The following is an 11683-nucleotide window of genomic DNA, read 5'->3' on the forward strand; positions in this document are numbered from 1 at the left end:
AACTAGGGTTGTACAAAGTCGGTTACATAGAAAGGAAATAGTACATCCGGCCACCTAGCTTGCCATCCACGCAAAGGAGAGTCCTATCCGGACACGGGAGAAAGTCTTCTATCTTGTATCTTCATGGCCCAATAGTCCGGCCCATGTCCAACAGGCCGGACGCCCGAGGATCCCTTAGTCTAGGACTCCCTCAGTCGGGCCCAACATAGTGGGCATTCGATAGAAAACAAACCAGTGCGTCATGAAGAACGATTTGACAAAAAATAATTGCCAGCAAAGTGATGTGTTGGGAAAGCTAATTGGGAAAAAGGTAAAGATGACGTTACTAATGTGGCACATATGATGAGGTGGTTGCATGTCTCAAGATAAATATAGTGCTCACAAACACTTTGCACCATTTCATCGTCATTGCTCTCTCGCTTGGAATCGAAGAATAACTTATAGCCACAACACAATAAACATCTGCAAGAGGCAAACAACCATTTCTTCAACTCTTCGTGGGATCGATAATCTCAATTTGTGAAAGCAACTACAATCAACCATGTGCACTTGCAGGACATCAGGTAACATTTCCCTCATTTGCTTCGGTCTTACCATGCATTTTAATTTGTTGATATTCCTCCAAAACCTCATTTCAATCTTGTTGATACAATGTTGCACTGGTTTCTCAAGGACTCTCGGAAAGAAAGACCTTCACCGTCGTCGGCTTGCTTGTCATCGCCTTGATCTAGAGTAGCTTCTTTGTATAATTCCATTACCTTGTGCATGACCTTGTGTTGAGACAAATATTATGATCTTTTTAAATATGAAGGATATGGAGACACTAAAGATTCCTCTTTTGTTAAAGCATCAATCTTTGCTAGCTTCCAGAGAACCACAAGGGCTGCGTTTAGATCGAAACCTGCACCACCGAGTAGCATGATTCCAATATGATCCGCCTCTATCTCCATCCTACAAACGTAAGCAAAACCGTCAAAGATGAACCAAACCTAAGACTTGCTGAATTAAACCAACTCACAAGGGTCGAACCAACTTAATAATAATAATGACCGAAGAGATAATAGAGTACACTAGCAAGAGATTAACATTGAACCACATGTAGAAAACCAAAATTCTTCGGCGCGGACGAGCTCGCGCGCTCTCGTTATCGCGACGCGTTAGATACCGCGGAGATGCGAGATGGGCGTGCGTGTACGTGACGAGCAGGGGACGCCGTGACATCGGACGTTGGTGCCGACGTCAGAAGTGGGATTGACAGTGTTTCCGTAATGTGCCGTTCGTGCCAGATTGGACTTCAGGTTCCTCTTCGATTTTTTCACCCCCCATTGACAAAGCCATCAGCCCTCCCATGAACTGATTCCTGCATGCACGAGTCATTTTTTCAGATCTGCGTTTGTGCTGCTAAACCATGGGAAGGGGAATAACACCATCAGCAAAGATGAAATGTACGTACCTCGATCAAAGACGCTTTTTGGGAGGAAACGTGACGCTGTGGATTGCTGCTGGTGCGGTGCTCCGGCTGCTCAACGGCTCTAATGCCGCACGAAGCAGATCTCGAAGACACCTGCCCTGCTCCGGTCGAGGGAGGTGCAGACATGTCTGAACTCGTACACGCAGACACCTATGCTTTTTGCCTTGCTTGCTCTCAGGCACGAGGTTGTAGCTTGGTGGAACAGGGGGGAGGAGGCCAAGTGTGGAATCCCTTGTGCTGGAAGAGATGCAATGCCTCTTGAGAGTGCCTCCTCCTTTAGTGGTTGTTTGGATATCCAGGATTAGATGAGATTTAGCAAAACGAGTTTTATGAGGATTTTTAGGAAAACCAGTTTTAGTTAGATTTTTTGTTAAGATAAGTATATACAATTTTTTGTTTGGGTAGAGAAAAAGAAGAAGAAGAACACAATTAGTCAGTTACCTTGCTATTAAGTACAGGCTTTGCTGGGCGGGCGCTCCAAAATGATTCAAAAATCAAGCTACATGGGTACAGTTTGCTGTTTGCATCCCCGCGCATGGCCTAAACAAAGATCGTATGCACACTTTGTGTTGTCGGTGCTAACTATGTCGACTTGCCTGCCGAGCATATCATAAAAAATATAACTATTATCATACATGTGACATTTGGCAAATCATCGGGAAAAGATGAATAGAAAACAAAATCTCTCTCATGGCCAATAGTGGAACATGTCATCAGCAGCACACATAGGTAACATGAGAGTTAGTTTTAAACAACACATAGCCACATAATTCAGAGGTTCAGACAAATACAAGAGGAAACATTGTCACAATTACTAAGCTGACAATACATAATTTATTTCACACCGTTGGCTACTGATCACTCATCATACAAGGGGAAACAGTGCAAATTCAGTGATAAACGCGATACTCGCTGCTTATACAGATTAATCACATTTCTACAGCTCGTTCATGGGCAGCTTTCTCGGCAAGATGTAACACAATCTTAGGATTGTTGCAGGTGTTCTTCCAATGCTTTCCCACTCCACAGATTGAGCATTTGGCTTCTTTCCTTTTCTTCGAGGGAGGTCAACCCTCCGTGGACATGTCGTGCTTTTGTTTCTCCGAAGTAATGGTACTGCATCCTGCTTGCTCCAGTTGACCACAATATAAATCTCCATCGTTTTTCGGACATCATTATCCGCCGGATCCCGGCTGTCCTTACCACACCGACCCCTCAAAGCCCGCTTAGTGAAAGGCACATTGCTCATTGACCCAAAGAAACTACCAATTATGTTGTACCCTTTTCCGATGCTGATATTGTTCTCTCTAAGCTGTCTCACAAGGTCTTGTGTATATATCTATATGTTTATGGGAAGACCAGTATACCTTCTCACCGCACTTACCTGTCAAAGAATGGTTGTGAGATAGCCTGTGCTCACTTATGTACCAAGCATTGTCATTTGATCGCAGCAAATGTATCATCGCAGGGCACTCACAGCGGCATGTCCGTGTATTACCTCTTTTTGGTTAGCCCTGAAATTACAAGTTCATCACCAAATTTTCAGTGCATTTTCATCAAAAAATAATCTGAACGAGACAACAAATTTAATTAGCACTAACCGAGTATCCACATACTATCTCCTGCATACATTTGGTTCTCTCGATGTTGAGCCTACTCTTTCCATATCTTATTCCGAATCCAACCTCCCATGAATATAGATTGTAGTAGCCGTATGCCTCTCCCAACGAATCAAAGCTGCTTCCGATAGTAGATACTACAACGGTATCAATTTTCTTCTGTGCGTATCCTCTCAATGTTTTTTCAAGTGCACATACTCTACCAGGGCAGGATGCACGCTCGATAGGTGCCTGGCCGATACGAACAGTGCGGCATTCAGAGTGGATTAAATCAGACTGCACAGGGATGGTTATTTTTTCTGAAGAAGGTACTGCTGATAAACCAGACTGTCTCAGTTTTCTTTTCTGCATATCTTCTTAATGTTCCAGGGCACTCATCCTGGCAGCACATGGGGGGCTGTCATCGGGTGCATGCCCGACTCAGACACTGCATTATTCAGAACTATGTAATTCAGAAACATGGTTTAATGCGTTCAGAAAGTACATGCTATGAACACTTGCACACGCTCTGCATTATCTACCTAGATGACCAACATTGTTCAACTATCTTCAGAAGAGCAAATTTGCACATATCCCTCAAATTTAAGCTATGTTCGATCTACAAGCACAATCGCAGAGTGGTATACCTTTTTGTCCAGCCAAAGGCTTGAGGGTCGTCTTTGCCTGTAGATTGCTTCGAGGTTGGCGCGGCAGGGCAATTCCAACGAATGAGATAATGAATTTAATTTCCACTCACCGAGAATCCACGCACTATCTCCTGCATACATTTGGTTCTCTCGACATTAAGTCTGCTTTTTCCGTATCTTATTCCGAAACCAATTTCCCACGGATATAGATTGTAGAAGTCGTATGCTTCTCCCAATGAATCGAAGTTGTATCCAACAACTGATACCACAATGGTATCAGTTTTGTTCTCTGCATATCCACTTAATGTTTTTTCAAGGGCACACACTCTTCCAGCACAAGGTGCACGCTCGATAGGGGCTCGTCCAATACGAACCCTGCATTATTAAGAACGAATTAATTCTGATTGTAAATGGTCCCACTATGTTTTCAGAAAAATGCAATGTTCATAAGTGAGCAACATGGGAGTGCAGTTTTAGTGTCAGACATTTACATTATTCAGATATGTCTTACCATACTAGTTTCAGAGTTGTGCATGTTCAAAGACAAACGGAGGTTTGTCTTCTTTTCAGCAGGATGTAAATGTTGATAAGCGAGTAACATGGAAGTACAGCATTACTTCAAGAGTTTCTAAATCATTAAGAATGAAATACAATTGACCGTAAAGTGGTGCATTCTTTTTTATGGGGGCATGCAATGTTGAAAAGGGAGGAACATGGAAGTACAGTTTTACATTAAGAGATCTAAAACGTTCATACATATCTTAGATTTCTACTTTTATACTCGAGCATGACCAAATACAACTTTTGTCTGATGAATCCAGTTTTCACAAGCGAGCACCATGGAAGTACATCTTTACTTTCAGAGTTCTAAAATTTTCAGATATGTAGTAGCCCACTAGTTTCAGAGCTGAGCATGCACAAGACAAAAAGAGGTTACCTTTTTGTCCACCCGGGGGCTTGCGGGTCATCTTTTCCTGTTGATAGCTGCGAATCGGCCGCCGACAAGCTCAACTCTGAAACTTTTGCTCCCAACTCTGCAAAAACATCAGGTTGCACCCTGTAGTACTGTCACATCCCTAGCTTCTGGTGCTGTCTGGTGTGTGCATCATGTTTAAATTCAAATGAAATTTGAATTGAGGAATTTTCAAAAGCCTCAGGAAACCTCTAAAAATAACCAACAATTAAATCTTCTCAAATGTGTCCAAGAAAATGTTCCTGTTATTCCATGGAAATATTGGTAAGAGGTAAAATTTAAACCAATATTTTTGGAGTCACAGAGATAATTATTTTGGCCATTTGAATTAATCCAATAACTATTTGCTTTGGATTTATATTTAATATATATTAAATATGACTCCAATAATTCTGGAAGTTTGTGAGTGGCTTTGTATATATTTTAGCAAGCCACATAAAAATCTACAGAATTTATTTAAATGATTTAGTTGCTAAACTAAATCAAAACAAACTACAGAAAATAGAAAAAAAAATAAAAAGAACAGAAGCCTACCTGGGCCACTTACCTGTAGCCGGCCCAGCTGGCCAGCTCCTCCCGCTGGCCCAGCCCACCGCCGCCTCCCTCCCCTGTCGCCTTCCTCCTCTGCCAGGAGGACGGGCACGCGCCCGGCGCGCGCGGCCACGCGCCCCGGCCACCTCCTGCTTCCCCTGGCCACCTCCTGCTTCCCCTGGCCGCGTGGATGAATGCCCGGTGACGTCCCGATCCGCCCGACCTCTCTCACTCCTCCCCTGCTCCCTCTCTCGCCGTTTCCCACCTCACCGAACACGCTCGCCGCCGCCGACGAGCTCCCTCGTGGCCACCGGCCACCCCTAGCCTCGCCGATGCGCTCAAAGGCTCCGCCTCGACCCCCTCCTTCCTCCCCACCGACCCACGGCCCTCCGGAAGCCCTGCAACGCCGCCACCATCGCCGTTCCGTCGCCGGCCACCGAAGCTCACCGCTGTCGATTCGCCGCCTCCGACGCCTCCCCGAGCTCCCCGAGGCCACCGATGCAACCCCTGTGAGCCCCTCTTCCTCTTCCCCCTTCCCTCAAGCTCGCACTCATCCCCTAGCCTCTTCCTCCACCGCGGCCGAGAGTTTCTCGCCGCCGGCCATGGCGTGGCCGTGGCCACAGCCACCCCAGCTCGTATCCGAGCCCACTGACGCGCTCACCGCGATCTCAGGAGTCCGAAGCACGCCCCAGCTCCTCCTGCCGTGCTCCCTAACCCCGACCCCGAGCTCGCCCGAGCTCCGGCCGCCGCCGAGGTCGACGCCGTGCTCAACTCCGGCCACCTCGCGGCCTCCCGTCCGTTCCTTTGGATGCGTAGGAGCAAGAGCTTCTCCCCAGTGCCCTCAGCGCGCCAAACCACCGCTCGTAGCGCCAAACCCGCCACCACCCGAACTCCGGCCGCCGCCGCCGTCATGATTGCCGTCGCCTCCGGCCACCCTAGCTTCTTCCGTTGGCCCTGTTAGATGCGCGCGGGTCTGGGCATCCCGTAGAGCCCCTCCGCCGCTCTTTTGGTCATCGGAGGGCGAATCCCGACGCTCTCCGCCGTCCCTGGCCTCGCCGGCAACGAGCCTCGGGTCAACTCCGGTGAGTTTGACCCGGGTTTGACCCCCTCTCTCTCACTGACCTGCGGGCCCCGCCCGGCTAATTAGGTTAGGTTAGTTTAACTAAGCTAGGTTAGTTTAGTTAGACGCTGACACTCGGGACCCACCGGTCAGGGGTTGACCGGACTGTGCCACGTTGACCTGCTGACGTCATCATGACATCAGGCTGACGCAATAAGTATTTTCTGGATTTAAAAATAATCAGGAAATTCCAGAAAATTGTATAAACTTCTAAAATTCATAGAAAATTAACCGTAACTCCAAATTAAATAATTTATATATGAAAAATTATCAGAAAAATTCAAGGAATCCATCTGTACCATTTTCATGCATGTTAGAACAACTTATAGCTGCTGTTTAGCACAAATCAATTAAATGACATTTAAATAATCACATATGGAGTTTGAATTTGAATCTTATATTCAAACCAACTTCATTTAATCTGTTGCTAGTTGCATTAGCTCAAAACACATTCATATTGCCATGTCATGAGCATGCATCATATTGTGCATTGCATTGATTGTGTTCCTTTCTGTGTTGCCGGTATTTGTCCCCTCTCGATAGACGCGATACCGATGATGTGATCGTTGACACTGATGAAGACTCAATGTTATCTTCAGAAGTGCCAGGCAAGCAAAACCCCCTTGTTCATTCCGATAAAATCCCACTCTCTCGCTCCTGCTCTCTTTTACTGCATTAGGACAACACCGATTCATCTGTTATTTGCTGCGGTAGTTGAACCCCTTTATCCTTTGCATGACCTGTCATTGCCACAGTAAATAGATGAAACCCACTAGCATGAGTAGGAGTTGATTGAGCCCTGTTGTGCCTACTCATTCATGCTTGTTTGTCATGCCTGCTACTGCTTAGAGTCGAGTCAGGTCTGATTCATCCGGGATGAATCAGAGGTGTGTGAACATGTCCTACGGTGTGTGAGCTAAGCGTGTGAACACGATTTGGTAAAGGTAGTGGTGAGAGGCCATGTAGGAGTACATGGTGGGTTGTCTCATTGCAGCCGTCCTCAGGAACTGAGTTCTGTGCTTGTGATCCATGATTCAGCTACTACCACGCATTGGGCCCGAAACCAATGGACCCTCTCGGCTTCTTAATCACCCTTGTCCTCTGTCTAGGAGTTGCAAGTAGTTTCTGGTGTTTGTAGTATGCTGGAGGCCGTGCGCAGCGCTGACCGTAGGGGTGGGCTGTGATGCGGTAGGCACGTGGCACGGTGTACCGGGCGCCCGTTTGGTGTCTCGGGAACCCTGTTCACATCGTTTGGGGTTGTGAGCGAAACTCCGGCCGGATCTCCTCATGGATGGAACCCAAATAGGCGATAAACCTGGACTAGAGACTTGAGTGTTTAGGCAGGCCGTGGCCGACACCCACGTTGGGCTTCCGCTTGAAGGTTGCCGAGTACATGTCGTGTAAACGGCGGTAAGTGGTGAGAGCGTGTGTGAAGAAGTACACCCCTGCAGGGTTAACATCATCTATTCGAATAGCCGTGTCCGCGGTAAAGGACTTCTGGGTTGCTTATATCAGTTCATAGACAAGTGAAAGTGGATACTCTAAAATACGCAAGATAAGCGTGAGTGCTATGGATGGCGTTCTCGTAGGGAGACGGGAGCGGATCCATAGTGGTGTATTGGTTGGTGAATATGTGGACTCGTGTGCGCCACTTCAAAAGAGTTACTTGCAGTCGTAGTTCAGGATAGCCACCGAGTCAAAGCTGGCTTGCTGCAGTCAAACTCCACCATCCCCTTTGTTGATAATGATGCATATGTAGTTAGTTCTGATGTAAGTCTTGCTGGGTACATTTGTACTCACGTTTGCCTATTTTATGTTTTGCAGAGCGACTTCGGTCTCACTAGTAGTTTCGCGTGGACTTCGACGTTTAGCTTGTTACCTCAGCTACGATCTTGTGCCTCGGCAGGATTGGTAGATAGTCAGGCTTCTCAGCCTTTTTCATTTATAGATGTCTGTACTCAGACATGTTAAGCTTCCGCATGTGCTTTGACTTGTATGCTCTGATTGTTGGGTCATGAGACCCATGTTTGTAATATCTCGCTCCTCGGAGCCTATTGAATAAATTACTTGAGTCGTAGAGTCATGTTGTGATGCCATGTTGTATTTGCACATATCGAGCATATTGTGTGTATGCTATTGAAATGCTTGGTATGTGTGGGATCTGACCATCTAGTTGTTTATCTTTAGTAGCCTCTCTTACCGGGAAATGCCTCCTAGTGTTTCCACCGAGCCATGGTAGCTTGCTACTGCTCCGGAACACTTAGGCTGGCCGGCATGTGTCCTTCTTCGTTCCTGTGTCTGTCCCTTCGGGGAAATGTCACGCGATGATTACCGGAGTCCTGTTAGCCCGCTACAGCCCGGTTCACCGGAGTCCTGCTAGCCCAGTGCTACAGCCTGGATTCACTCGCTGATGACCGACACGTTCGATGCTGGGTCATGGATGCCTGTCCCTGTAAGTCTGTGCCACTTTGGGTTTATGACTAGCCATGTCAGCCCGGGCTCCTTATCATATGGATGCTAGCGACACTGTCATATACGTGTGCCAAAAGGCGCAAACGATCCCGGGGAAAGGTAAGGCGACACCCGTGGGGATACCGTGCGTGAGGCCGCAAAGTGATATGATGTGTTACATGCTAGATCGATGTGGTACTGAGTCGGGGTCCTGACAGCGTTGGTATCAGAGCTTGACTGCCTGTAGGATTACCAAGCCAAACTGGTCGATGTTGAGTCTAGAAATTCTTTAGTTATATGTAGGGGAATTGATTGTGGGATGGAATGTAAGGCTCTTTTTACTCCTTACACCTCATGGCCTTCTGATCTGAGTCATCATCTTCTCTTCTACGGGGATTAAGAACTAGGCTATCTCTTCTTTCTATTAGGATCACGTGTTACTAATCAGTGGACTTATAAGATTGTTGGATTTAAGTCTCAGTTCAGTTCCTACTACTTCCGTATGTTAATTGTTGATCTCGAAACCTTGATATTGTGCTTCTGAGTGGTTATGCCACCATTTTTGTGAATGTCTCAAATCTTTTCTGAGCATTTACAGCCGTTATGCTGTCCGAGTCATCCCAGGTTTCTAAGTAGTCTGATGCATTTGCAAATTCTTTCTTCCCGTTTCAATGTTCCCATGGGCCAGATTAACCACACTAATCAGTGAGTTGAGGTACTCCGTTACCTTGACATATATGTTGGAGATATTATTATGACCCTAGGTGTCTTAGGGGATCATCTAGTAATTTAGCAATGATTTGTGTTCCCAGTGTGATGATTCTGGCCATCATTCTCGAAAGCATCCCGTGATGCTACTTAGTAATAGGTATTCTGTTCCTGGGTTCTGAACCCGAGATTCACTCTACCTACTTCATGTTGATAGTAATTGCTAGTCCCTTTAGGATAGTAGTAACCTTTGTGATAGTCCTCGAGGTTCGTGCTACATCCTTCTTCCAATTACCATGAACCATTCTTGGCAGGAGTTCTTCTGAACCAAAAGATGACAACAAGAGTGCTCTCGATGAGTTCTCCATGCTATATTGTGACTCTGCCAGCTCAACCCTTCTGCATGGGTTATCCGGAAGAAATATGTTGAACTTGGTTCGACATACTAATCTATGCATCCACAACTCAGAAAATTATATGTACCTTTGAGTTGTTCTCTTTAGTTGCATTCTGACCCTCGTCTATCAATTGATAGTCAAGAGTATGCGGGCGTTCGTTTATTGATGTCTATTATTCTTGTGGTCCGTCAAGCCATTCTATCGCGGAATGACTAGGAGAAACAAACTCCAGTACCTCTTCCATATCCAGGATTGGGTCAAAGAAGTTGTGCTCCGCAGATCAAATTGCTAATCCAGCTTTTGGTTTTGTTCTACCTTGGAGTATTACCCCCTTTATGTCAGAATTGTCATGAGAACTGCACCAACTCTCATGAATTTTGACGTAGTGATACTTCTCACCATCATTAGTCATTCCTCGGCCCTCGTGTTGATGCAACCGGAATACCGACAAATGAATTGTGATGTGTGAAATCAATACTCCCAGCAACCTCGTTGCTTGGTAGTTAAATGGACGATAACCTCATTCTTAGCGTGTTGGTTTTTGAATCATCTTTCTAAGACTGATCGTGCTACCTAGTCCTTATTTCGGTGCACCCTTCGATTGATGAGTTAGGATCTTGTCAAGTCCTCGCTCATTTGATCATATCGTCTTGCCCTGAAAAGCAAGATTGTTCTCGAGCTTAGTAACATACCGATGGTTCATGATTTTCTGAATATCTTCTCGAAAGTATCACCAGGTTGTCACCTGACTGTTATGTTAAGCTCGTGATCAAGTTGGTTTCTTGTGAACCACCTTCTCTCGATGAATCGGTGTTAGATATCCCTGACCTAGTTGGTTAAGCTAGACAACAACTTGGAGAGTTGGAGGATAAAAGCTTGCCTGACTTAGTTCGTTCCAAAGGGATAATCTTGTGTAGTGTGTGTTGAAGAAAGTTGATATTTTCATCGACTGAACCTCGTGATCAGTTAATGGACCTATCATTTTTATCCAACCTTTGATTGGAGTATGGGCTATCATCCAATCAGACCAGAACCAACGATATTCGTAATGTTGTCTTACTCGTGGTTGATCCCTCGAGCATACACCATTATATCTTTTGGGTCTGACCAATGCTATCACTTGTTCACTTAACTATGGAATTCCTTTTAAAGGGAAACCCGGAAGAATTGTTGTTGAGCCCATTGACAACATCCTTATCTCCTCCATGATTTTGTCGGACATTAAGCTAGTGTTGGAAACTTTTGAAAGCATTTTCTTCATGCTAGCTCATGAAGTATTTGTTTGATGAAAGGAGTGACTTTCTCTTATACACGTGCATTTAGTGAAAGTTGCCGCCGTGAATTTGAGAAAGTTAGTTTTGCTTCCTCTGGAATCATCCCAAGTCAGTCATGCATACGTGCGAAGTATTCTGTGGTCTGGAGATTTGCAACCTCCATTCTATATGTATATCCTAGCACACCAAGCCACTGATTGAGTTGTTCAAAGATAAAGGAGTCTGTCCAAGGTGAACTCTTTGGACTTCCACGCGTGGAGACTTCGATGTCATTAATGATGGTTCCCCCTCCTGAACCGGTAGTGTTTTATTATAAGACTACTTTGTGGTCATGCTTGTCTTGGACAACATGTTCACATGTTTGTAGCAGAACCAGCTCATGTTTTGGAGCTTGCTATCGTAGTTCATCTCCCGAGAATCCCGCAACGTCATCTCGTCGATTTGTGTTGCAAACTTTCATTTTTCTTCCTAGACTCGATGAGTCTGGAATATCCTGACACCAACCAGATCTG

At 45.7% G+C, this 11683-nt stretch overlaps 1 protein-coding gene across 2 annotated transcripts in view; it reads right to left on the reverse strand.

The window, feature by feature from the left end:
- Nucleotides 1–2201: 2201 nt before the first annotated feature.
- Nucleotides 2202–11683, reverse strand: part of LOC119303456 — a 19480-nt gene continuing 9998 nt past the window's right edge. Inside the window, exons 2-5 of one of the 2 annotated variants that reach the window (XR_005147925.1) lie at nt 4654–4750; nt 3717–4091; nt 3073–3517; nt 2202–2985 (exon numbers count right to left, since the gene is read on the reverse strand). Coding sequence is in view for 1 of the 2 variants with exons in the window: in XM_037580583.1 (XP_037436480.1) it covers nt 3812–4091; nt 4654–4773 (400 nt within the window). In the remaining variant the exon portion in view is untranslated. Of the gene's footprint in view, nt 2986–3072; nt 3518–3716; nt 4092–4653; nt 4774–11683 lie in introns of both variants that reach the window. The other variant, XM_037580583.1, reaches the window with a different exon arrangement.

The sequence above is a fragment of the Triticum dicoccoides genome, chromosome 5A (genome assembly GCF_002162155.2).
Source record: "Triticum dicoccoides isolate Atlit2015 ecotype Zavitan chromosome 5A, WEW_v2.0, whole genome shotgun sequence".
Classification (NCBI taxonomy): Eukaryota; Viridiplantae; Streptophyta; class Magnoliopsida; order Poales; family Poaceae; genus Triticum; species Triticum dicoccoides.